The sequence below is a fragment of the Mus musculus genome, chromosome 8 (genome assembly GCF_000001635.26).
Source record: "Mus musculus strain C57BL/6J chromosome 8, GRCm38.p6 C57BL/6J".
Classification (NCBI taxonomy): Eukaryota; Metazoa; Chordata; class Mammalia; order Rodentia; family Muridae; genus Mus; species Mus musculus.
The window spans coordinates 36,124,356-36,152,105 of NC_000074.6; the positions used below are offsets into that span (position 1 = coordinate 36,124,356).

The 27,750-nt window shown below is 45.7% G+C and overlaps 1 protein-coding gene across 2 annotated transcripts in view; it reads left to right on the forward strand.

Moving 5' to 3' along the window:
* Prag1 (PEAK1 related kinase activating pseudokinase 1) overlaps window positions 1-23,432 on the forward strand; it is a 52,961-nt gene extending 29,529 nt beyond the window's left edge. For both annotated transcript variants that reach the window (XM_011242137.2, NM_172911.3), the window contains exons 4-6: window positions 4,649-4,806; window positions 14,997-15,757; window positions 21,947-23,432. In XM_011242137.2, coding sequence (XP_011240439.1) covers window positions 4,649-4,806; window positions 14,997-15,757; window positions 21,947-23,062 — 2,035 coding nt within the window. In that variant the 3' untranslated portion in view covers window positions 23,063-23,432. The remainder of the gene's footprint in view (window positions 1-4,648; window positions 4,807-14,996; window positions 15,758-21,946) is intronic.
* The last annotated feature ends 4,318 nt before the right edge of the window (window positions 23,433-27,750 follow it).

The window sequence follows — 27,750 nt, forward strand, 5'->3', positions numbered from 1 at the left end:
TGTGTGTGTGTGTGTGTGTGTGTGTGTGTGTGTGTGTGGAGAGAGAGAGAGAGAAAGAGAGAGAGAGAGAGAGAAGAGAGAGGTATATCAGGAAGTATGTCCCCATTTATACTGAAGCACTCCTGAGGCCTCTTGAATTTGAATTACTGATTGGAACCTGAAGTTCCTGAGAATTAAAGACAGGGAAACAGCAGGCTAGTTTCAAGAAGCCACAGATTCTACCTCTGCCTCAGCTATGAACTTTTATCCAGTCTCCTCTTGGGTACCTCTGTTTTCTGTGCATGGGTGTGCATGTGAATAACAACAACAGCAATAACAATGTGCCGTGTGTCTATAGACTGAGACTCTAAAGAGGTGACTTCTCCCTTACATGGGCAGGATTCAGAAGGACTAACACCCAACCTCAGCCCAGATCTAACAAGCACGGCTTTCCATGCACTGATTCTCTCGAGGGGGAAGCAATTATCACAGAGCCTGTGGCTTCCTTGGGGAAGTGATGATGTCCCTCCAGGTCATACCAAGCTCTTCCTTCCATCCACGCTGTCGTGGGGTCCCCTCCACTTGCACGAGAAGTATTTGTTTTCCAGGCATCAAAGATTTCAAGCTGACAATGAAATTCTCATAATAATTAAACGGGTACTCGTGTATCTTCCCTGAGATTTTTTTTTTCATATATTAACATTTCATTGTTGTTTTTAGTTTGTTTGTGTGTTTTATTTACTTACGTGGTGTCGGGTTGGAATCTGGAACCTGGAGGTGGTGAAGCCCACTATCTGACCTACTCCCTCAGTCCTAGGTTTATCTTAGTCAAACCTGACTGATCCTGTGGAAGAGTCCTCTCTATCCATCCTTGATTCAGCTTTCCATTCCACCCAGTGCGCCGTTACTCTCTAAAGCCAGTGAGCATCATCCCACTCTCTTCGATGACTTTGAAGTATAAGTCTATTATAATGGGCTTTGAAGATGCCTGTAACTGGTACCACATTGTACCTGAGCCTTGATATAAACTGCTTTTAATCTTTAGCATCCTAAGATCATCCTGTTCACATCTTTGGCATCCGTGTTTTGTTCCATTAGAAGACTGTACCGAAATGTATGTGTTCCTTAATGGATGGAGAGTTCTGGTCTGCCTAAACATCCTTGTACATGAATGAGTTTCTCTGTACATTCTACAGGACCGTGGCTCTAGTTTAAAGTGCAGTTAGCATCTCTGCCCAGTGTGCTGTCAATATAAAATACATGGAAGATTTTATAGACTTGGGATGAAAAAAAAGTAAAGTAGCTCATTATTATTATTTTTTGTCCTAACTGGATATAGTGGTGGCATACCTGCAGCTTCAGCACTTGAGAGGCTGAGGTAGGAGGACTGACAAAGGTGAGATGCCAATCTGAGCCATATAGCAAGTGCCAGGCCAGAGGTATACAATTCCATGTCAACAGAAAAACATTTGATTACCTGTTGAAATGACAATCATTTGGTTTGTTACGCTGAAGTACAATACTAAACTCAGTAGCATGGGCCTTTTATGTTTTTAAATGTAACAACTAGAAAAATTCAAGTTACACGTATAGTTGGCATGATGTGTCTAGCTGGAGAAGTCTCCTCTAGAGAGAACAGGAGTCAGTTGCTGTTGCCTCCTAGGAAGAAAGTTGTATAGGAAGACATGGCCAGTCATTTTCATGGCTGTGGCTCGTTCCCCACCACTGCAGCAGAGTTGGGCAGTAACTGTTCAGATGGTCACGAAGCCTCAAGCCCTCACTGACTTGTGGTTCAAGGAAAACCATCTGTTGATCTGATTTCTAGACTAGCTTTGTAAAAACCAAGGCCCACACAGAAACTATTTACTATTTCACCAAACACACATAAACGTGCCCTCCAAACAAACGTTCACCAGGGCTCATTGTGTATATTTTCTGGTTATTTCTACTTGGATGAACTGAACTATTTGGCCAAGAAAACTTTTTTGTCCACTAGGATGATTTAGCCACCTGCTAGTGATTTTAATAATTAGCCTTTCATAACTGGATTTATAACTACTTTAATCAGTAGGCCTTAAGATGGACCCTGGATTAAATTTTCAGGATACATTGAAGCAGTGGTGGTGGTAGTGTGTGTGTATGTGTGTGTACACTAATCTATGGTCCTACAAACAGAGCAAGCAAATTCCCATTCTCCTACATCTTTAAACAACACCTGTTATTGCTAGTCTTCCTGGCTAAAGTGAGAGCTTGTTTTGTTTACAGTCTTTTTTTTCTTGGTGAGTTTGACCCTCTTTTTGTGTGTTGAGTGACTTCTTGGGTTTTCTTTTATGAATTGTTTGTTTATCTTGCCTTAAGATGTTTTTAAACATGTTGTATACAAGTGTATGGGTGTGTGTTCTTCATTGCACATGTTTGGAGGACAAAGGACAAGTTTTGGGAGTCGGTCCCTCTATCTTGTGAGTTCCTGGAATCCAACTTAGGCCTTCAGGCTTGGGTGTGCTCGCCTTTCCCCTCTGAGCCCTTCTGCAATCCTCAATTGCCTTTCAAAAAATACGGTCATTGGTGTTTTTCCTTGCCCTTCTTAGGACAGTCTGGATGCAATTTTTATGGGGTGTGGGGGTTGCAGAGCTGTAGCTTTTTCACCTTGGGATTCACGTTTTCACTGTGTGGTGCCTTCCATCACGGAGGTTGATATTTTAAACTTTTTTCACTGAAAATTATCCAAACTTTCATCTACATTTATTTTACTTTTCTTATTTAAGTCCTACCTACTTACCCAAGGTCAGAAACATTTTCATCATATCTCGGTTCCGTGATTATCAGAGCTCACTCTTTATTAATGTTACTATTATAAAAGTGACATCAGATAATTAAAAAAGAAAAAAGGACTCAATTCACTTTGTACTCCTAACTTAGCTTTTACAAAAAGAGAGGAAAGAGAAGTTGTAGGCTATACTTTAAATGAATATAAATATGAAATCCCTAAGTTGCATAGTAATAAAACTCAGCAATGAGTGATAAATTTATGTAAGCAATTTTATCATACGTAAATTTTTGTGAATAAAAGTGCCTGCCAGAGCCCACAACACGCTCATGTCTGGTGTTGATGCACTCTTGGACCTGATTTGTGTTGCAGCATCATTGTTGGTCCTGCTTCCTATTGAAGCATCCTTCATCCTGCTTTGTATTGTAGCAGCACCCTTGGTCCTGCTTCCTTACAGAGATCTGTCTAGAACACAAGAGCTCCATTTTCTTTCAGATTACGAATACTTGTGTGTGTGTCTGTGAGTGTGTGTCTGTCTGTGTGTGTGTGAGTGTGTGTGTGTGAGTGTGTGTGTGTGTGTGAGTGTGTGTGAGTGTGTGTCTGTGTGTCTGTGTGTGTGTGTGTGAGTGTGTGTGTGTGTGTTTCTGTGTGTGTGTGTGTGTGTGTGTGTGTCTGTGTGTGTGCAGGTACATGTGCCTATATACTCATGCAGAGTCTGAGGAGGGTGTAGGTAATGAGAATTTGAGCTTAATAACTCATGCCTATAGACCAAGTACACTTACCCACCAAACTATCTCCCTAGCCCCTGACTGCCTAAGTCTGGGGACTGGGAAAATCTAGGCAACACCTTGGAGCAGGATTGCTTTCGAGGCAGCTTCTGTCCTTCACTGAGTTGTCCTTCTCAAAGCTTCACCTTGTGACTTCTGAGAAAGACATTTGTATTTGAGTTCCATCGTGGTGACTGAATACTTGAGAAAACCAACTTGACGTGGGAAAGGTTCCAGACCATGATGATTTGGATCCATCAAGGAGAGTCTTTTCAGGCAAATGGGGGCTATCACCAACAGAGAACGATGAGGACTGACTGTGGCTCTGTCTTATTTCACGAAGACATGTCACGTGACAAGTGAATGCTCATGTGGCTCTTAAAAGGGGGGAAGGAAGAAGACCCATGACCTGGACAATCTACCAGGTATTGCGACACTGCCCTGAGGCCAGGGCTTTGTGCTCACAGTTGGTGCTCACATCTCTTAGATGATGGCAATTCTCTCCGAGGAACAGAACAAACCATTTCACAGGTGGTTTTGGCTTAATTAAGGATTAATTTAATTCTATTTAAGATCACTAGAAGTCTAGATAAATCTTAAATAGGCATTTTCTTGGGTCCAAGGTTCAATTTAGGACACTGAAGGCATGGTGCTGGGGTAGTGGGCAAAAAAAATGAACACCTGTGTTTTCAGCTCTAGTTTGCTATTCAGTCCAGGGCTTGTAAAAAAAAAATACATTCAATTTCTGCAGCTCTTTATACAGTCTCTGTCTGTCACTGGAAAGGGGACTGGATGATTCTGTTTCCTTTTTTTTTTCTTTTTAGTCACATTTTACCGAATACAGTAGATGACATAAATGGCAGATAGGATCAGATGTAAAGGCAGTTCCTCTCACAGTGGGACTTTGGTGCTTGTCTCAATTCATTGACTCTTTTCCTTGAGCCCCTCTCAGGAAATACTTATCATTTGTGTACATAAGATTTCATAAGAACCCCTATCCTTGCTCCCCCCAAATTATTTTTTTATAATGTCCTGGTGCTAGCCATCATTTAAGAGCATGGGAGGTCTATGATCCATCGTTGGGTCTCTGAATGGAAACCAACTGAACCCTGTCCATTGTCTGTTCCCTCTCCAGGCACCTGTTAAAAATGAACAAGAGCAGTTCTGACTTGGAAAAAGTGAGCCAGAGTTCTGCAGAAAGCCTCAGCCCGTCCTTCAGAGGGGCCCACGTCAGCTTCACCACGGGCTCCACAGATAGCCTAGCCTCGGACTCCAGGCCCTGCAGCGATGGAGGTAACAACCCCTGACAGACATGCTTATGTGTTACAGATTCTAATGGTCACCAGCATTTGGGAAGCCAGAGCTAGGCTTTCTGTGCTGGTGCCGCTTTGTCAGGAAGTAGATCCTACCCAAGTTTATTCCCTCGTGGCAAGCTACCTTATTATATCACCCTCCGTAATTAGAAGGGTACAGCCTTGGTTGCAGGGCAGGAGGAGGCTACAACCAAAGACATGTTGAGGGTTGACCAGATGGAGCTACTGATGAAGTGCTTGTTCTGTAAGCATGCAGGCCTGAATTTAGATTCTTAGCACTGGGCCCCAGAGATGCCAAGATTAGAGGATTCCTGCAGTTTGACTCCGTAAGCTGCAAGTTCATTTTGGAAACCTTTTCTCAAAAAAAATAAGATGCAGATAAGATTGAGGAAGACACATGATGTTAACCTCAGGCCGATACATGTGTATGAACACACACACACACACACACACACACACACACACATACACACACACAGCATGTTGGAAGGCTCCTGGTTCTCTGATTAACAAGTCAGCTATATATAGTTCTTTCTGTCCACCAGACTCCCTGGAACCTCAGATGTCTTGTTGTTTCATTTATATGCATTCACATGCATACGTACAGGTATATAATAGTCTTTGCATAAATGTTTGTTCATTAAAACATGAAGGCTTTGTAAGGCCATTGCCCACTCTTATGCCATATTAACCATTGAAGTGTAATATGCGGATATGTCCTGTTGGGCAGGCTCACCAAAAGGAGCTTGGGGTTTTGTGCACTTGTGGATTTTGGTGGTCACCGCTTGGGCATGCTCTGTGTGTTTCCTCTCCGGCTCTTGTCCTTGGCTGCCTTGGTATGATAGGGTTACACCCGCGCTGGCGTGACTTTCTCATTTTATGGAAGTACTTTCTCTCAAGGAACATTTTTGGAGTAAAGGACCCCACAACACATTTCTGCCAGCGAATGTGGGTTATATGTTTTCTAATGAGAAGCTCTGCTAGCTGTCACTCAAAAACAGGAAATGTATTCGTCGTGATTTGGAGGAACTGTAGCAAAGACAAGATTGTCTTTTTCTGCAGCTCTTCTGGACTCCTATCTCCTTCCTTTCCCATGCCACTGTGTGAAATTTCACTGAGGCGACTTATTTGCTGAAAGCCTGGGTCCCTGAGCCATGCCCCCATGCAGTCTGTCCAGCTCCGGTTCTCTCTCTTCGGGGCCATGGTCAGTTTTAAGAGTTTTAAGCACATACAATGCACCTCTCCCTCAGCCACCACAGAAACAGGCAGACTAAAGTGCCTCAGGGGAAACCACAATGTCTGTTCTCAGAGCTGGGAAAGATAAGGTTAAAACTTGCCTGACACATGGGTGGATGTGGGGAAGACCGGAAAAATCAGATTGCCTCAGAGTACAGAGCTTATAGAATTGAGGCACAGCGATTCTGAAGCTCGATTTTGAGAAGATGGAAAGTTCGGCTCCTGTCTGCAGTGTGATCAAACATGAGGATGAGGGAGGGGAGGAGCAAAGAATGTCCCTGGGTACTGAGACAAGGAGAGCGAAAGGCACGGGGGAGCGGTGCGCGCTGAGAAAAGGGAAGCCACCAGAGCTGCTATTCTGGGTGCAGGTGAGGGGAAATGGGCACCCTTTACTGGGGAGCTGGGCTTCATAGTGCAAGGCATTCAGGGCTGTGTGCAGAGATACACACAAGAGAGCCACCTGCACCTTGTGAGGACAGCGGTGGCACCTAATAAAGGTATTTTCTCATATTACTTTCTGAATAACATATATCAAAATGAATTTATTTTCGTGTTTGTCATGCACATATCAACTCTCCAGTGGATAAGAACCTCAAAATTTAGGTTCTACTTGTCAAGAAGGTGTGTTGACCCTTTGTAAACCAGCACACTTGCGCTCTCTCTCTCTCTCTCTCTCTCTCTCTCTCTGCCTAGCTTTTGAAATTGACAAGAAAAATTCTTCCTTTGGCTTCCCACCGTAGATATCAGGTCTACTTGCTTCTGGGCTCTTTGGTTTGGTTTGATTTGGTTTGGTTTGGATTGGTTCCTGGAACTGTAGACCAGGCTGGCCTGGCACTCACAGATCTGCCTACCTCAGCCTCCTGAGTGCTGGGATTAAAGGCATGCATCACCACAGCCTGTGCCTACCTCAGCCTCCTGAGTGCTGGGATTAAAGGCGTGCATCACCACAGCCTGATGCTTTCAGACTCTTACAGAACATTCATATTACAGGCCCACAAGTTCTTGTCTGCTTTTAGCGTGTAACTGAAATGCTTGAGCCTCTTGACTTTTTGACACAACAGGCACTGAGGCTGTGAATCAGAAGGGCCGAGCTCTCCATTCAAGCTGAAGTTATGTGAAATGAGAATTAGCATCAGCCTCACTGGTCAAAAGAAATCATTGGGTAATACATTTATCCGTAGCAAGAACTCACTGGTGAGATAGTGCCCATTTTCTGGGTGGTTCGCATCTGTGGTGCAGCCTAAGTTGAGGGGAAAAAAAAAAACATTCCAGAGCCTGCCACCACCTTGGTTTATGTAAATTTGCTAGGAATTTATCAAGGTCGATGGCCAAAATTAGAGATCTATCTGCTGTCTGGGTTTAATAGCAAAAGAAACATTTATATTGTATAAAAATATAAGGCCTGGCGGTGGCACGGGCCTTTAATCTAACACTCAAAGCAGGCTGGTCTCCAAGTTCAAGGCCAGCCTGGTCTACAGTGCTAGTTCCAGACAGCCAAGGCTATGCAGAGAAACCCTGTCTCAACCAACTCCCCACAAGAGTATAGCTCAAACCTGTTACATTTTTAAAGTAGGAATTTATCCAAGTTTTAAGGTAACAAAATGGTATTTTGATATCATTGTAAGCTTGTCCCACTTTATACCTTTATTAGGGCTTATCACTCTCCTAGTGCACCTGTTATGACATTTTGTCTGAGGGCACAGCTTGTTAAGCAGAGAGTTTCTGTATAGAATGCCAAAGCCAGCTTAGCGGTTGTTTGGATGGTGCGTGGTTCTGGAGGAACAAACGGTACCGTTAGGGTGGATCTGTTGTGGAGAATGGGTGGGTGGTTATGATGGGACATCATTGGCTGAATGGCCAGAGGACCCTTGTGGCTGCCTTGAAATATACACATCTAAAGCTGAGGAGGGTGGGACAGGCCTGCAGTCCTCGCCCTTGGGAAGAGGAGGCAGGAGCATCAGGACTGCTAAGGAATCTGCAGCAATGCGGTAATCGGGGCCAGCCTAGTCTACTAGAGTCCCGGACTCAAAACAACCACAAAATAACAAATAAAAACAGACTTCATGTCATATTAAGATCATTTCCATCTTTTACTTAGCAGAGTAATTCAAAAGAAAGAGGTTAGAATTTTCTGTTTAATGGAAGCCACCAGCATCAGCAACAGAACAGAGCAGAGAGCTCTAACCATGCCCTGGACATAGAGCCTCACCCAATACAAGAGCCAGAACGTCACCATTTTATAGCTAGGAAGTCAGAGTCAGAGGAATGTAACCAAATACTATGGCTTTAATAGGCTTGATTTTCCCCACAATAATGCCAGTAAATTAAAAAAAATACATACATGTGTGGGTGGGTGGGGGTCTGCTTACATACATGCTCTGCCAATCTCTTTATATACATGTTCTGCCACCCATTTGATAGCTATTTGCTATAAACTAAGCACTGGGTACAATGTCAGATGCTGAAGATCCAGAATAACTGCCCAGTCCCTTTCTTCACAGGGCACATGGCTAGTTCCACACATGCAATAGGGGCTGTGGGGAAAGTAAGCGAGGAAGGGGGTGGGGATGGATAGGAAGGCCTGTCAAGGAGAGACGGGAAGATTAGACTGCAGTTAGAGTGACTGACAGTCTGACCTCCAGCCAGCACTGGCTCCACTCTTGGACAATCTCCAATCAAAAATACGACAAAAAGAGGTTGTTTTCAAAGAGATCTGCAAAACGTACTCACAACTGTCTACCTGAATTTAATGTGTGTTTTATTAGACAGGCTTATTAGATCTCTAGGTTTGAATCCATAGGTTCAGTCCAATACATTATATAAGTAACTTGTCCCAGCATAGCATATGCTCCCAGCCCGTCAAGAACTGAGTTGGGGATTCTGTCCCAGAAGTTGCTAAGGCAGAGAGGTTTGTTCCAGAGGAAAATATACTGTTTCAATACCTCCAGTATCCCAGGCTACCCTGCCAGCAAAGAAGTACCATCTTAATCGGTTTTCTTTAAACGCTCCGATTAATGTATTTCATTACAGTTGTGTACCATTTAAGGTCTGACGTCAGTAAGCTCATCCGTACCCATGATTAAAGAGCAAACAATGTATAGAGGTCTGCAGCCAGGAGCCTCTCTCCTGACACCTCGTCTTGTGTTCACTGCCACTTTGAACATTTTTTCCCCCTGTCATTAAGAATCAAAGTGATAAAATTCAGTTGTCTACACTTTTGTACTTGAAGTCTTTCAAGTCAGAACCGTTAGCATACCTCTGTTTTTAAAGCTGCTCTCTCTATTTTTTTTCATTGTTAGCCACCAGTTAAATCTTTCTCTTGCCGGTGTATAATTAGGCTGTTTTGTTAGAAAATTAAAGAGGGATCCTGAGACACACATGGGGGAGATTTGGTTTACATATCTTATCTATGAGACGAATTCTTAAAAGAAGTAAAATCGGTGCACTAAAATTTGGATGCATTTTAAGTAATCATCAATTTGTCCTCTTTAAAAAAAAACAAAAAACAAAAAAGCAAAAAAACCTGCCAGCTTGCTCTTCTACCAACAGCACATGAAAAGTGATTTGAATGAGGTTTTGGTTTAACTACCTAAGAAGAAAATGCTCACTGGTGTGTGTCCCAGCACCGGGTTGAAAGATCCCAATCTCAGAGGCCCAGCTGGGCTGTTGGCTGGCAGAGGAGGCCCCAGGGACCTGTCTTTCAAACTGAGAACCTGCATCTTTCCCTCCACGCAAACCACACCGTGGCCTTGATTGTTGCTTTCCGGGATGATCGAGTGGTCTGGAGAGACTCCTCAACAATGCCACATCTTCTATCCGGCTGCAAAATGCTAATAGCATGCTTCCACTTCAAGCCACATTTATCTTCCTGGAAAAGCAAGGCATCCTTTAAAAAAAAAAAAAAGAGTAGTCCCGCCCAGCCTCTTTCTTTTTCCATGTGATTCTGAGCTGCTCCAGATTCTGGAATCAAAAGAGAAGCCCCACAGCTTCTCCTGAAAAATTGTGCAGCTGGAGAACGCCCGAGCCCCTCGCCTTCCTATCTGTTGGCAGAAACCTCCCAGACTGCCTCTTCCTAAATGGATGGTGCCTACACAGGTGGTTTGGCTGTTCTTTGCTCATCTCTAATGAGAGAATCAAACTTCTCTAGGGTCTGGGTTGAGGATTCTACGTCTGATTTGTTTCTAATGCGTTACACTTAGTAGGTGCTTAAGAAATACTAACCAAAGAGCGGGCAAATCTTTGTGGCCCTTTGCTCAGCTACATTAGGTTGGCAAGTGTCAATCCATAGAATATTGCAAGTTTACACGCGGCGTGCACACACATACGCACGCCTGCACGCGTGCAATGTAATTGGCTTTATAATTGGGGCAGTGGCTAACATAAAGGTGCAGAAGTTGGAGATCTCCGGAGGAACTGTGCCTTCTGTCTTCGTGCTTGCTCCAGCCTGGCTACAGGCAGATAATGGTACACAGAAGAGTGGCTCAAAACAGGGCTGACCACTTCCTCTGTGAGCCCTGCTCTCCCGACTGAAGAGACAGTGGAAGTACCTATTAAACTCCAGCAAGAAGAGAAGACTCTATCATAAGGTAGACCTCGTGCTACCACAATTTGAACCTTTGCCCTCTGTTCTGAGGAGGGAGCAACCTGTTTTCCCCTAACCATTGAAATACAGACTTTGCTTTCTAAATATAAAGATACCAAACTATTACACACTCTCCCATCCTCCCCCCCCCCAGCTTTGTGAGATTCACCCAGCATGATGATGATTTCCTCCAGAGGAGCTTTCTCTTGTCAGAAGTACAGGCACTAAAGGGATGCTGGGTATTTATCTCTGAGTATGCTTTACGTGGGAGTGAAGACTGGAAGGAACACTTGGGAAATGGCATTTGGAACCCTCTGTCTCAGTTCACACACAGCGTTACTCAGCTGGGAATTTAGCTCAATGTTAGAGAGCTTGCCTAGTTCCCACAAAATTTTCCCAGCATCCCCTGCTCTTCATTGTAAGCCAGAATCTGGAGACTTTGGTCCAATACCAGCAGACAGCCAGGATGTGGCAGAACTAGAACTTCGTGTGCCATTGAATTTGAGTCTTTCTGTCCATTGGCCAAAGCCATTCATGGGTTTTTTTTAGGTAGATTTTCCCTGACAGATGGTTTACCTGTGAACTATGAGAGCGTTTCAGTTGTCAGGGCATGTTTGTCTTCTTCTCGGTTTGGTGAGCGCAGCAGACCAAAGCAGCTACCGTGGATAGTGACTTAGGTAATGCAGCATCCAAAAGCTCTTTGCCCAGAGCAGCATTGAAGAAATGGTTCTCCAAGAAAGAATCAAGGACATGTCAGGGTCAGTCCCCTCTCACTCTGGAGTGACAGCTAGAAAAATCAGTTCCATGTAGAAGGTCACATCTTAACATCCATTTCAAAGTAGCATGAGTACATCCATCCTGGAGAGATTATAAGACCCTGAGGTGTCTATAGCTTACTGTAGGGCCTTCTCACCAACTGTGGTTCCCATACCTGCTTGCACAGATAGAGGCATGTGCACATGTGTGCTCATTTGTGTAAAGGTCAGAGAACAACCTCAAGTATCCTCCATGTTTTATTGCTGGTGATGGCTTTAAGGTTTAAGGAACAGTCTCATTGATCTGAAACTGACCAAGTAGCCTAGAAGGGCAAGCCCTCAGAAATCTGCCTGTCTCCCCTCCTCAACACTAATGGTGGAATTGCAAACGTTTCTCTTGACATGGGTTATGGGGCTCAAACTTGGATCTCTTTATCACTTAAGCTATCTCCCCAGGCCCATTTTTCTTTCAAAAATACGAAAATCTTTATGTGTGTATATAATGCCCAGTTGGATACAGGAAGTCTACTCTTGAAGGGAGCTACGTATCACTGATAAGTTTTGTGTGACTTCAGGCTTTCCCCTCTGCTGGGCCAGGAAGTGATTCGGGAACAATTCTGCGGTGCCCCTTGTTAACTGAAGCATCCTAGCACACATTCACACCATCTAAGATGTTAAACATATTTGACCAGCCTACATGCCAATCCTTGGTGCCATACGTGACTCAGAACGCCTAATACTTACCATATTTGCCCAAGCAGCTATAGCATCTAGATCCAGTCAAAACTGTCCACCAATTTAGTTCCTACAGGATTGTCATGGGGGCACAGTACAGGGTAGGGGGGTAGTCTTTCTCTCAGGTGCCTGAACACTGCTTCAGTGCAGGATCTCTAACTGGCATTTTGATACTTCTTGGAGATCAAAGGAATGCGTGTGAGATGGACTTGTTTTTAAAGAGTCCCTCCATTGTTCCTGATTAGACAGTTGACCAGTCTTCAGTGTAGGAACTAGAATTGGAGAGAGGCATGATGGGAACAAGTTAGCCATAGAGATTAAATTACACAAAGGTTTCTGGGATGACTGTCAGACAAAAAGCATGTTCAGAAAGGTTGAAATGGAGAGTTGCTAAAATTATAGATTTTAATGTAGTTTATTCCTGCCCTTTGCCCTCAATCCCTAGTAAAAGCATAAGGGGGCATGTTGGTGACATCCAGAGACTATAGGTGACAGTAAAGGTGAGGACATACTCCGTCAAGCTTAGGAAATCAGAACAAGGCTTATAAAGAACAGACAAGCCAAGACACGGACTGGTTAGCAGATCCACTGGCACCTCGGAAAGAGAGGGAAAGCAACCTTGACTCTGGGCACACTGCCTCTGACCCCAAAGGTACTGGTTTAGGCACGAGCCCAGTCTTCAGACGTCACTCTACCCCCAACCCTCACAGCCATTGCACTAGTGATAATGCATGGGCTGATTTTTGGTACCCGGAAGGCAATGTGATGAGGAAATGGATGTATCTAAAGCACTTGCCTTCTTGTTCCTGAACATAGGGACTCACTAGCAGAGGCCTTCTGGACTTGGGGAGCCTCATAGGCAGGTGGCCTTGCCCCTGACTTTTTTTTAGCCACTGCATGAGGAAACAACAGCCCTCTCTCCACTTCTGCTAGAATATAGAGGAAATGAATCACCTGTAAACTTTGTCCCCATTACCAACCCAGTCCGTGGAAGCAGAGCCACCTCCCTGGGAAGCATGAGAAAGGACACCTGAGGACTAGAGGTTTGTAGAGCTTGCTAAGGTCAGAGTCCAGTATAGTCTCCCTGCCTTGCACTGGCTGGTTCTGGAACACTGTCTGCTCTGATTGTGAGGGGAGAGTTCCTACACATGGAAAGCCTGCTAGTCCCTGCTGCTTTTTATTAACCCAAGCCTCCTGGGAGGAACATAGGTCATTCATTTAGCCTCGCTGCTAGGAACACCCACCACACACACACCCTCACTGAGCATCCCTGCCTTTAGCTAAGCAGGGCCAGGCGGGAAGGGCAGCTACCTTGATCCTGATAAACTAGGAAGCAAGAGCAGAAACCACTGCAGGCTGAAAGAGGGCAAGGAGGACAGTGTGCCACAGCCACCCACCCCCACGTCTACTGTTTATTTGGTTCTCTTTTTTATCTTGAGATAGGGCTTCATTGTAGCCCAAGCTAGCCTTGAACTTGATATGTGGCTGAAGATGGTTTTGAATTTCTGGTCCTTCTGATTTCTAAAATTTCTACATACTTGCCTTTTTCTAACATCACAGAGATATTTGTAAAAGCCCAAAGAACTACGCGCTAACACAAACAGGAACTATATACTACTAACACAGGGAGATTTGGACTAGAGAGATAGTACAATCATTAAAGTGTTTGCCCTGCTGTGCAGGCGTGAAGACATGAGACGCAGAACCCATGTTACACACACACACACACACACACACATGTGTGTGCTGATATCCTCTGTAATTCCTGTTGGAGAAACAGAGATAGGTTTGTCCCTGGAACTTGCTGACCAGCTTACTGGCCTAATGGGTGAACATTCCACCAGTTAAGAGACCCTTTCTGAAAAAGCAGGGTAAATGACACATGAGAAATGGCATTCAGAGTGGACCTTTGGCATCCACATCCATGCACACATGTGTGTCCTTGCACGTACACATACAAACACATCCACACGTCATGGGAAAACAGACATGAAAGATTGGTAGGAAGCATGTTCTTTTACCCTAGTAAATGATGCTTTCTTAAACCTGAATTTTTAAAAAAGTGAACTCGAGCTACGTGAAAAAATGCTCTTACAGCATTTTTCTTGAAGCCTTAGAGTCACCCCAGTGTCTTATCAAGAGATTGGGTAGTTAAAAAACGATGCTGACCTATGATAAGATATTACGACACTGCTATTTCAGAGGATGAAGTACATTAAATCTCTCCAAGATAGGGAAGAAAAGCTGCGTTCCAAAGAATGATTTGTTCCCATGCATGCAGATTTATTTGGGACATCAGGACCAGGCATGAGAGATTGCTGGCTGAGAAGTCCTCTGAAAGGACCTTAGTGCTAAGGGAGGGGCACAGGGAGACTTCACCGATGGTGTGGACCACTATTGCAGTTTGCAGTTTGTTTGCTGTGAGTATGCCATGTAAAGAAATAGAAAAGAATAGAAAGAAAGAAAGAAAGAAAGAAAGAAAGAAAGAAAGAAAGAAAGAAAGAAAGAAGGAAGGAAGGAAGGAAGGAAGGAAGGAAGGAAGGAAGGAAGGAAGGAAGGAAGGAAGGAAGGAAGGAAGGAAGGAAAGAAAAAAAGAAAGAAAGAAAGAAAGAAAGAAAGAAAGAAAGAAAGAAAGAAAGAAAGAAAGAAAGAAAGAAAGAAAGAAAGAAAGAAAGAAAGAAAGAAAGAAAGAAAGAAAGAAAGAAGGAAGGAAGGAAGGAAGGAAGGAAAGAAAGAGAAAAGATAAAATATTTTATTTATGATAAAATAAATTGTTTTGACCAGTTCCAAAATAATAATCCTGCAGCACTTGAGCCAGGGGCATTGATCTCCAGCCTGATGATTTCTGCTTTCCTTTTCTAGGTCCATCATATGAACCCACCCACTCACCCACCATCAGCGGGAAAAAGCTCTTCGCTCCCGTCCCTTTTCCATCAGGCTCCACAGAGGATGTGTCCCCTGGTGGTGGTCCTGCGCAGCCTCCTCCTCTGCCCCAGAAAAAGATAGTGAGCCGTGCCGCCTCTTCCCCTGATGGCTTCTTCTGGACCCAAGGTTCCCCTAAGCCACGGACGGCAAGTCCCAAGCTGAACCTAAGCCATTCAGAAACCAATGTTTGTGCCCATGACGAGCCTCCTTTTAACTGTTCCTTGAACTCTGGAAACCGTTCCCACCATGTCTTCTCCTCTTCTGAGCCTTTGGGGAAAGCTTTCAAAGGCAATGCTCCCTGGGCCCCAGCTCTGGGGCTGGCGAACAGCAAAGGCGGCTGTGGGAGCCCCAGTCTCCAGTGCAGAGCGGCCACCTCCACGTCATCATCCCAGCTCAGCGTGTCCAGCCAGGCCTCCTCCAGCAGCACCCAGCTTCAGCTGCACAGCCTGCTGAGTAGCATCAGCAGCAAGGAGGGCACCTATGCCAAGCTTGGGGGCCTCTACACACAATCCCTGGCCCGCCTAGTGACCAAGTGTGAAGATCTCTTCATGGGTGGCCAGAAAAAGGAACTGCGCTTCAATGAGAATTACTGGTCACTCTTCAAGCTGACGTGCAACAAACCTTGCTGTGACTCGGGGGATGCAATTTACTACTGTGCCACCTGCTCTGAGGACCCAGGCAGCATCTATGCTGTGAAAGTAGGTACTACCCTCCTTCCATTTGATGGTCTGGCCGGCTGGTTCTTCCCACCTCTCCAAGTTTTGGCGGGCTACTTAGCATGCTTGCCTTTATACTTGGTACTTGGTGATCTCACTCTCTGCCTGGCCCTGGGAAGTAGCGCCGTGAAATTCCTAGCATGAGTATAAAATATGGTCTGGGCACTCTTTAGGTTTGTGGTTCAGGTTGCCATGGGAAACAGCTTAGTGCAGCAGAGTTCATTCAAGTATTCAGGCAGTTTTTTTTTTTTTTAACTCTGTGTTAGGTATTTCACAAAGATAGGAAGATAGAGGTGTGAACGCGAGCTTCCTTGAGGAGCTTATAATCCAGTAGAAGAAATGGATAGTTAAGATGCCTGTTCATCAAGTGATGGAGGCAAGAGCATTAGACTCAGACATTGCCCTCAACAGTATAAGCAACAGGAAACATTTGCTCGGTATTTATACCGTTACCGTTAGATTCTTGGGTGGTGGTGGGTCTATGCCACTGCCGTGAATCTTACTTGAGATTTGTCTTTGAAGGAACGTGTGATACCACCAGACAAGGTGGCTGGGAGCTCTGATGAGCATGTTCAAGGGACCCGTGTACACTTAGAAGCCACCCTTCTGTAAAGAGGGTACAGGGTCAGCTACTAGGATGCTCCATGTAGTTAACAGATATCAAGATCACAGAAGACTTGAATCAGGTTATGGCCAAGAGAGGAGGCACTGGTAATGAGAAAATACTACCAGGCTTGGTGATCCCAGCTACCAAGCAGGCTACCTGGGCTACACAGTGAGTTCCAGGCCCCTCTGGATAAGTCAGCAAGACTCTTGTCTTACAAAGGAAGTGTGGGGTGGGCGGTTTGGGATGTAGCTCGGTAGTAAATCACTAGCTTAGTATAGGTGAGGCCCCTGCTGTAATCACCAATGCCACAGGAAATGAAGAGAGCAGAGGAAGGGAAGGAGGGGAAGAAGGCAGCTGTCCCAAGAGAGCTCCTAAGGTATTAGTCCTTCATTGCCACATCAGGTCGGAACCCAGAAGCTGCCTTCTGGGGAAGCTACATTTTGTGTCCCTTCACCATTTGAAGTCAAACGGTATAAAGGGCTCATTCTTTTTCTGTTGGGATGTCTGTGTCCAATATATTTGCTTCTTGACTTCTACCGAAGCCGTGTCCTAAAATACCCAGTATTTGACTTGCGAGTATGGCATGGTGAAAATGCATTGAGCACACTACCTAAGCTGCGGCTGCACCAGCAGCTCAGCCACCCTGGGGTCTCCCTTGTTTGCTGTTGTGATCACAAGTGTTTCTTACTGCCCCTGTGTGAAATCGGGGGCCATCTGGAAGGGAGAGGGTGATTGGAAAAAATCATCCGACCATGATGAACTGAACGCCCAGGTCACTGTGTGGAGTTTGTGAGAGGAGAAGGCAGACAGGAGTTTAGATGTTCCAGGAACGTGAGAACTTGGTGCGTGGCTCATCCGCCAGTCTTCTTCTCCTTGCTTCTGTCGTGTGCTCCTTGCCTCCTGGTGCTAAACCTGGAGGTCTCAGGCAATCTTGAAGGAACTTAATCCAAAGAAAGTGACGGGATTACGTGGTAAGAACCAAGAGGAGGGCCCAGCTCTGGGTTCAAACCTTGAGCAGAGACTCTTTACGTATCTATTAGTTATTGTGTCCAGTAGCTTGGAATCTAGAGCCAATTTTCCCCAATACACAACACATAGTTAGGCTTTCCCAGAAGATGATAGAAGCAAACACTACTCCTTATTACATTAGGAGTTTCCACCAGGAGAAAAACTTGAAAATAAGCTTTCGTCTCCAATAAAGAGGGTCCCAGAGGATGCCTAGTTGACTTTCCTGGAGAAGCCACATTCCACTGAATCATAGGGGGAAAAAAACGACGTTTGGAGAACAGCATCAAATACTCATGAAGCGATACTGTAATTAGAAAAGGCGTTATTGCTTTGTAAATGTGCCTGGTCTGGCGATGGGGAGAGATGGAGGAGCTGTGAGCCTCACTCGGCACGTGCAGCTGCTCTACTTCATTAGCGGTGCAGTCTAGACGGAATACAGTCATCTGAGAGCCCACAGGAGGGGGAGCTGGGCGCCTTCCCAGCCGCCTGTGTGTCCCTGGGCTCTGTTCGGCTATGCATGTTAAGCAGAGACCCGACACTGAAATCAAATGCAGTGTTGCTTCTGAGTCCCAGCGTACAATAGCAGATCTGCACCTGCTTGTGCCTGGCTCTGGGACCTCCCGTCACAGACTCACTGACCTACAATATCCAGGCACAAACTGGCTCTTATACACCAGCTCCACGAGTACGTGGCAGAAACAGAGAGAAATCATTAGTTCTTGTGGGTTTAGAAGCTGACTTTCAGCCATGTAGGGCCGCAGTTCATAGTTATGGGACCTGTGCTGTCTGAGCTTCTGGGCCTTTCTCCTTATTCACGCATCAACTGGACTCTTGAAGCTTAAGACAAGACAGAAGTTGGCACAAAGTCTGAAATTTCAGCCAAGCCCAAAGTCTTTGGAAAGTTCTGGAGCTCAAACCAAGGGCAGGGTCCCCTGCAATTGAGATGGGTAACTGCGGAGGGAGATAGAGATGGAGATCCTTGTCTGCATTCCTCATTCTGCATCTAAACTGGAGAAGGATCTTAATGCCCCACCCAGGCTTGGGAGGGGGCTGGGTGGCTGTTCCTGGGCCAACGCTCTTCAGTGGAGGGGGTGACAGTGCCTTGGGGTCTTTCTGAAGGCCCAGCTCACTGGTTTTGTAATACATCCAGCTCAGTTACTATTTACCCAGCTCCTTCATTTGCAGCTCTGTGCAAAGTGTCAGTGGCTCCGTTGGGGCTCTGGGCTCCTGTGTTTGTTGGGCCTGGAGCCTTTCATAGCTAGAAGAAAAGACAACCATGGAAACCCTTCCCAGGCCCTGCCAGGGCCTGGCCCAGACTCAGAGGTTGTAGAGAACTTGCAAACCAGTTCTGGATAGCTGTGCACCGCCACCAAATGGCTACATGGCAAAAATAGTCACCATAGCAACCTTGTCATTGCAGACTCACCATGGGCCAAGCCCAAAGCCATACCTGCCACGTTTAAGCTAAGTCCTGGGAGCCACCATAGCCCCAGTCAGAGCACAGAGAAAACAGAGCAAAAGATGCAGGCCACTGGCCATCAGCATTATGGCTTCCATATTTGTAACATAATCTGCCCACTGACAGGCATTTGTAACCCACAAATCAATACTCAGAACGCTTTCCCATCCTTTGTGGACATGCGCAGGGCAAGAAAACCTGGAGATGGCCTGGTGTGTGATTCCAGCTGATGGGGAATCAGGACATGCTCTGTGTATGCTTTCTGCTCAAACCAATTATCATTATTATTAATTATTATTCTATTTAGTATATGCAGAGCCTCTCTCTCTCAGATTTTGTGCTTTTCATTGTGGGTGTTGTCTGTGAGCTTGGTGTTTAACCCCCTCCATTCACAAGTGTAGTGTGCTCAAGGACTGTTAGTGTTCATAAGCTGGGAGCCAGAGTGAGCCTTGCATAGAAAATACAGGTTATCGTATGTTAGCTCTGAGTTCAGTGTCAGCAATGTAGATTAAATACGGCTCTATAAGCAGAGTGAGGACAAGGCAAAGTCACACAGACATCAGTTACTGAAAGAGCAGGAACACAGAAACCTTGCCCTGTCGTCACTGGAGCCTGGTCCCATATATGCTAGTTCCATATTTGAAGCTCCCGTATAGACACTTCAGATAAGAATCTCCCGTAACTTGTCAAAGGTTGCCGAGTTGATATTTAAAACTGGTCTGCTCTTTCCCACAGCCTATACATTTGACTTAAAGAACTCTTCTCAGGTTACTGGTCCGGTAACTAGTTTCAGATTATAAGGCCTCAGTTTCCCCTCTTAAACCATCTACTGCTTTGAGCTCTGTGGGATTTAAGGAGCTAATTTCGTGAAAGTCCCATAAGCAACACGGTGCCCCACACATGCGAGTCTCCAGTGTGTGTGTGTGTGTGTGTGTGTGTGTGTGTGTGTGTGTGTGTGTGTATGTGTGTATGAATAAAGAGATCCCAGCAACAATCCTCCACTTGTCTACTGAGGCCTTGACAGGCACTGACTAGTCTGCACATGAGTATTTATAGGCAAGGCTTTTGTGAGGGCGCATCCCCACGATTTTTCTTTCATTTCAAAGTGTTCCAAGCATCCCCACGATTTTCCTTTCATTTCAAAGTGTAAGCCAAAGAGATAGATGCCTCAGCCAGTTAAAACTTTTGCTGTACAAACCTGACAACATGCGTTGGAGCCCCAGAATCCACCATGGAGGGAGAGAACCGATTAGGGGAAGTTGTCCTTGGATACCCCTAACTCCACATCCACACTCTCACACCTCAGAGCCACCCCTCGTTAAGGATTCCAGACAAATGACATTTAAAAGCAGTGTGGCTGGGTATGCTGCAAGGAGACCTTGAGGCAAGGCACCCAGATTCCAAATCAGCTTTATTAATGCAACGAGAAGTGATTTCTGTCTGGGGCAGATAGACTTTTTTGAAATTTCAATTCTGCCTCCAAAATAGAGAAATGTATGCATTAGCATGTTACCCACTCCTTGGTTAGCTTTAAAAAACATATTTTTTTTCAAAGGTTGAATGCATTCTTCAGTGCAGAATTCCATGCAATGAGGTTTATATAGCTACAACAGAAACAAATGCCTGTGAATAGTATATGCAACCAAACTTTGCCGTGTGTGTGTGTGTGTGTGTGTGTGTGTGTGTGTGTGTGTGTGTGTGTCTTTCTGTCTCTATTTCAAAGAATCCACAACAGGCAGCATTGGTGGGCAGCATGGTGGTGGCTTGCACTGTCCTTCGTAAACAGCATCATGATCGGTCCTCAGCTGCTGGCATTTTATAATCCATAGATGGGAGGTACCTGTCTTCTCGTCTCTAAACCTGGGCAGCATTGCTTAAAATGCAGAGGATGAGAGACAGAGACGCACGGAGACCATCTTCAGTCCCTCCCTGTGTAATTACAAGGAAACTGGGGTCTAAGAGGATCTAAGGGACTGGTTTGACAGTCTCCAGTTGAGTTGGGCTCGCTGAGGAATATTAGCTTTCCCCTGGTGGCTCACCCTGTCAGTATGAGCAGAAGAGCTCATGGCTGATAGATCAAGAGATCGTGGCTGTGTGGATATCCCCGGGCACCTCCCACAGGGAAGTTTGAGATTACCCATCTTGTTTATTCCTGTTTTCAATTCTAAGGATGCCCTCCAGCCCCGTGGCTCCCTGTTCCCAGGGGAGCGCACTGTTTTCTTCCTGCTGCCAAGGCTCTCTCTGGCTTGGAGCAGAGCGCAGCTTCCTGCACCCATCTGCATGAGTCAGCCCTTGGGCCATTTCATATAGCAGGCATTACATGTTTACCTAAATCTAGGAAGCAAGGCAGTCTAAGAGAATATGGCCAAATCCTAAAAGTGTAGGAATACCAATGGTCCCTAAAGTTCTCTGAGAGAGAAGGGGGGGTGGGGAGAGGGACAGGGACAGAGACAGAGACAGAGAGACAGAGACAGAGAAGAATATGCTGCCTAACCCTATATGTGGAACAACAATATGAACTAACCAGTACCCCCCAGAGCTCATGTCTCTAGCTGCATATGTAGCAGAAGATGGCCTAGTCGGCCATCATTGGGAAGAGAGGCCCCTTGGTCTTGCAAACTTTATATGCCTCAGTACAGGGGAATGCCAGGGCCAAGAAGTGGGACTGGGTAGGTAGGGAAGCAGGGCGGGAGGAGGGTATAGGGAACTTTTGGGATAGCATTTGAAATGTAAATAAAGAAAATATCTAATGAGAGAGAGAGAGAGAGAGAGAGAGAGAGAGAGAGAGAGAGAGAGAGAGAGAGAGAGAGAAAGAAAGAAAGAAAGAAAGAAAGAAAGAAAGAAAGAAAGAAAGAAAGAAAGAAAGAAAGAAAGAAAGGAAAATGCTGCTTAAACCGGAGTCTCAGGGATGCAGTATTTCCTCCATATTTTTCTAAGAATTGTATGCTTTAGCACTAACTCTTAAGTTCTTGTGCGCCGGTTTAAGTGATATTTAATGTATGATGTAAGGTAAGATATGCGGATGCCAACTATCCGGTCATTTGTTTCACAGAACCACAGGTCCCACTCCTAACCTCACTTTTCCTTCTCGCCACAGATCTGCAAAACCCCAGAACCCAAATCAGCCTCATACTGCAGCCCATCTGTGCCGGTGCATTTCAACATCCAGCAAGACTGCGGCCACTTTGTGGCCTCTGTGCCCTCCAGCATGCTTGCCTCCCCTGACACATCCAGCAAAGACACCGCGCCTGCCGTATCCCCACAGCCCCCTGCCCAGGAGCAGGACTGTGTGGTGGTCATCACCCGGGAGGTACCGCACCAGACTGCCTCCGACTTTGTGCGGGACTCTATGGCCAGCCACCGGGCGGAGCCTGAGGTTTACGAGCGCCGGGTGTGCTTCCTGCTTCTGCAGCTCTGCAACGGGCTGGAGCACCTGAAGGAACACGGGATCATCCACCGGGACCTGTGTCTGGAGAACCTGCTGCTGGCGCACTGTAACCCTCAGAGCTCCCCCGGGCCCTCTGCCACTCCTACCGTGCCCACCACCACATCCAGGTGCCCTTCTGCCGCGCCCGCAGCCACCACTGCCTGCCAGGGAGGGCCTGGTGAGAAGCAGCTGCCCAGGCTCATCATCAGCAACTTCCTGAAGGCCAAGCAAAAGCCAGGAGGCACCACCAACCTGCAACAGAAGAAGAGCCAGGCCCGGCTGGCTCCCGAGATCGTGTCTGCCTCCCAGTACCGCAAGTTTGATGAGTTCCAGACGGGCATCCTCATCTATGAGCTGCTCCACCAGCCCAACCCATTCGAGGTGCGAGCCCAGCTCCGGGAGCGCGACTACCGGCGGGAGGACTTACCCCCGCTGCCCACACTGTCCCTCTACTCTCCCGGCCTGCAGCAACTCGCCCATCTACTGCTTGAGGCTGATCCCATCAAGCGCATCCGCATAGGTGAAGCTAAGCGGGTGCTGCAGTGCTTGCTGTGGGGGCCACGGCGGGAGCTGGTGGAGCAGCCGTGCACGTCAGAGGAGGTACTGTGTAACACTCTGCACAACTGGATCGACATGAAGCGAGCACTGATGATGATGAAGTTTGCTGAGAAGGCGGTGGACCGAAGGCGGGGTGTGGAACTGGAGGACTGGCTTTGCTGCCAGTACTTGGCCTCGGCAGAGCCAGGGGCCCTCTTGCAGTCCCTGAAGCTCCTACAACTTCTCTGAGCCATTCCATCGCCACCGCCTTCCACGCCTGCCCCATGCCCTTGCCTTGCCTGCATCCGGATTACCCTGGGAAATGGTACAAATGACTGTTGTCCTTGGATGTAATATTTTATATATATACATATATAATATGAAAGACTGGGGATGTCATTTCACACACGCCAGCCTCCTCTCAGAGTCCACATTCCTCCACCACCGCCACCCCTGTGATTATGTACAGGTCTAGCTTCACACAAGGTTCTGAGGGCAGTTCCATCCCGACAGAACCAAGTTCGGACTCCTGCCTCACTAGCCCATTTTGGAGTCTCCTCGCCCTTTTGTCAAACTGTTATTTAAAAAAACAACTTCCAATAAAGAAAAAAGTCTTATATTAATTTGTTTTTATTGCGTCGCAAGCAACGCCCTTTAACCTCCAAGTGCTTGAGTGCACTAGAATCTTTGTTGAGTAGAATCTATTACGTACTGCAGAGGAGCGGACGATCTGGCACAGGCCCAGAACTTGCACTTGAATACGGTAGAGCAGTTCTTTCTGAAGCCTGGGTGTGTTGGTAGGAGGAAATGTTCTCTACTTCTCTTCCCACACATTAGGATTCTTGGGTGGGATGGGGGACGGGAGTTAAAGTTTAACCCTGCTGCTCTAGTCTCCAGTTTGCCTAAGCTCTCACCATTGTTCCCCTGAGAGACCTGGCTGGAAATCAAATCCACCTGTCTAGTTCAAAGGAAAGACCCCAAGACTGTCTGTCTTCTTGGAAAGCGTGTAGGCCATTGAAAAAAACAAACAAAAGCACTTGAGGAGGTGTTCGCCATTATTCCTCTGCAGCCAGAGGTGGAGAGTAGAACTTCCTGTTGCATCTGTTTCTTTCCTGCAGTTCCTGGGCTCATCTGTCAACCAGGGAGCTTGGGCACTGCTCTCTGGCAGCATCAACTTGTCCAGGCAAGAGAAGGAAGTGGGGGCGGGGCCAAATGGCAAGGAGTACACTTCCCTGCCAGACAAGACCAGTGCAAGACGGAGCACTGGTGGTCTAAATGTCAATAGGAGATCTCTATTTTAGATCCACTTGTGGATCCTTTGGTTTAAAAAGTCATTTAACAGCTGGCCATAGTAACCCCAGCACTTGAGAGGCTGAGGCAGGTGGATCTCTGTGAGTTCAAGACCAGCCTAGTCTACATAGCAAGTTCCAGGTCAGCCAGGGCTACCCAGTGAAACCCTGTCTTCAAAAACAAAACAAAACCCATCAAATTCATTTAACATATATCAGTACCTGCTTTCTACTGAAGCTAATATTTATTGTCATGCTAAAGGGGAGAGAAAGAAGAGAATTAAGAAGTGATAGATCTTTCCATATATACACCCAGAGATGACTCATTCAAAGAGAAGTATGTCCAAGGCCCTTGTATCTCTATCTGAAAATAACTTTTCAGCTACCGAACCCATTAGTTTCTCATTTCTTGTTAATGGCTATGAATTCTTTTTAAATACACACAAAGATCTTAATAGGTGTCACTGAGGACTTGGGGTGTGGTTAGCCACCAAACAAAAGTGTCCCTTTCTGCCCATTGACTTCACTCCCTTTGCACACCCCCATGACCTCTGACACCATGTGAGCACACCCATTCTTCCTCCACCAGTGAGGAAGGTAGCCCCGGGGACCTGTTTGCAATGTCATTTGCCACTTGAGAAAAGACACTGACTCAAACCAGCTCTCCCTCTGTCCACAGAAGGTGTCAGAACTTTGGGTGCAGAAATCACGATTCTCTGTAGAATCTATCTAAATTGGTGCAGTTGTATTTGTTCGATGCTGGGAAATTTTTTTTTCAGATAAAACCTCTGCCCTTGATTCTGTATCTTGCTTTTCTTGTCCTTTCTCTCTCAAAATAAATAAACAATGGAGAAGAAAGAAAAGAGCTTTCTGCCAGGAGACCGCAGAGTGAACTGAAAGCACACAGGTCTCTGGAGGCATATGTGTAATCTCTGGGTTAATTGTGCCTTTTTAATATGGCACCCACCTGGGGAGGGGGGTGGAGGACAAGTCGAATTTGTGAGAATGATGTTGGTAGCCAAAGGAAGGAAAAACAAAAGAGGGTGTGAAGAAGGAACCAACAACAATGAATCCTAGCTGGGAGGAGTGAGACCAATTAAACTTACTTTTGGACTGCTCACCAACCCCGCCTACAAGTAGAAAGTGCCTGATGGCAGAATTCTTTCTCCATTTTTGAGGAACTATTCACCAGGGAGAACGAACCTTTGCTTTGCTTTGGGGTCCAAAGGGAATTTGTCAAGGAGCCTTTGTTTGAAGACATTGAACAATATCCTAGTAGCTGTTTTGGAAAGGAAAGAAAGAAAAGGTGGGTTTTTTTTTTTCTAAAATAGGGCAATTTCTTTTTTTAATTGTTTTTAAGATTTATTTATTTTATTTATATGAGTACACTGTAGCTGTCTTCAGACACACTAGAAGAGGGTGTCAGATCCCATTACAGATGGTTGTGAGCCACCATGTGGTTGCTGGGAATTGAACTCACGACCTCTGGAAGAGCAGTCAGTACTCTTAACTGCTGAGCCATCTCTCCAGCCTCGTCTTTGACAAAATCTAAGTGTGTGCGGTTTAAACTCCTTCCCAGCAAGGGGCAGGTCTCTGGAGTAATTTTGACATACAGCTGCCAATAACAGTTTGGCAAATAACTTCTGCCAGGCTACATTCAGAGGGTCCATAAAAAGTGTTAAGTCAGACTTCACCTGGGTATGCTGTTTGGTCTACCAGGTAGCTCCTGCTCTAAATATACCAGAAACAACAGTTTTGTGTTGTAAGGCTGTAGGTCAGAAACTCGTAAGAAGAGTACTGTCAACTTAGAGAGTGTCTAGGCCAACGCATCTTCTGTGGCTGAGGGTGCAGCTTGCTGCAAGAGGCTGTTGGCTCTTGGCTCACTCACCCCAGTTTAAAAATAATAATAATAATACTGCAAAGCCCCCGTTTTTTAAAAACACTTCTACTGTGAGCATGCATCCCTCTTTCCTCTTGGCTTTAAAACTAGCTACTGGTATTTAAACTCATTTTCCTTCTCCAGTTTTGAGTCAGGTCACCCCCATATCCTTTGCACATACGTAATTTTGTTTCTGCCATTAATGGGCCTTTCCTAGTTTCGTGCTGAGAAGTGGAATTTTTATTCTTTGCCCAAATTCTTTCTGTGGGAGTTCCAACGCCTTACAGCTGAATCCTGAACACTCTTGCCAAAAGCAAGACAGGCACTTCAGGGTTGTTTGTTTACCATAACACATGGCTCAGCTTCAGATGTCCCAGGCTCTGCAGAGCTACAGCTACCACTTTATATAACACTTACTGTTTTTTTTTTTTTTAAGAGCCAAGGCTTGGAGAAAACCCGTGTGATGTACACATGCGCACAAAATATTGTGAAAATTTGGAAGAGGGAAGATACTTGTTACTTTAATGACTTCTCTGAAATCTGTGCTTTAGCCACGCTGCCAATAGGACTCTGGGGAGATGGCTCAGTAGACAAAGTACTTGCCCTGAAAATGTAAAGACCTGAATTTGGATCTCTACCAACCAGGTAAAAGCCAGGCAGGCCAGCGCACATTTGTAATGCCAGTGCTTGGTGGGGGAAGAAAGCCAACACCCAACGACCTGCTTGCCAGCCAATCTAGCTGAACTGGCAAGCTCCAGATTTTGTGACACACTGAGCCTTAGATGAAGACACCAAATGTCACCCACTAGCCACCACACATAAGCCCACAGGTGTGATTACACCCCAGTTCCACGCACCAAAACACACACACACACACACACACACACACAAGATAGTCAGTGAGCTCGCCAGGCTGTCCTCACTCTGCTGACATCTAAAAATCTTTCAAAATGTAAAGATAAATCTGATAGATCTCACTAAAGTTGTAGCTTTTAATGTTAATTTACTTGCTGCTTTTAATAGTGATGTGATATCATATATGTGTATACACACACACACACACAATGTGAATGGAATTGATCCCACAGCTGATCATGGACATCAGTCAGTCAGTTGGGAAAGTGCTTGTCACAGATGCATGAGGATTTGAGTTTAAGTCTCAGAATCCATACTAAAAAAAAAAATAAACATAAAAAGCTGGGCATATTGGAGAATCCGTCCTCATGATAGAGTAACATCATTCTTGTTCTTATATATGCTTGTGTGTGTACGTATATGTCAGGAAGCTTTTACAGTAGTAGGTTTCCATGTAGCCTTTTCAAACGCCTTTGTGGTAGTTATCCCTCACCATTTAGACACTATGTTCTAGCAAACACAAAGCCCAGTGCCAGGACCGGCCTACCTCTTTTTGAGTTGTTGGACAGTCGGGTCTCAAATACCTCCAAACAATACAGGCTGTTACGTTGGTCTTGGCTATCTCCCAGAATTGCACAGTAAGACCCTATTACTGAAACCATCCCAAACTTGCTTTGTAAAACACCTGTAGCTGTCCAGCAGCCATGGAGGAACTGGGTACACCTGAAAGGGTGTCTGGAAATGAAAAAGGATGGGCTGGGAGAGAGAAGGATGAAGCCAAGACAAAGGGTTTCAAGTTTAATTTTCAGCTCTGTGTTTATATAGGCAAAACTTACAGACCCATCCTTTGTTTCAGCTGGGTTGAGTTGCAAAGCAAACTCAGCAGGTGGTCAACTCCTCGAAGGCTCTGGTAG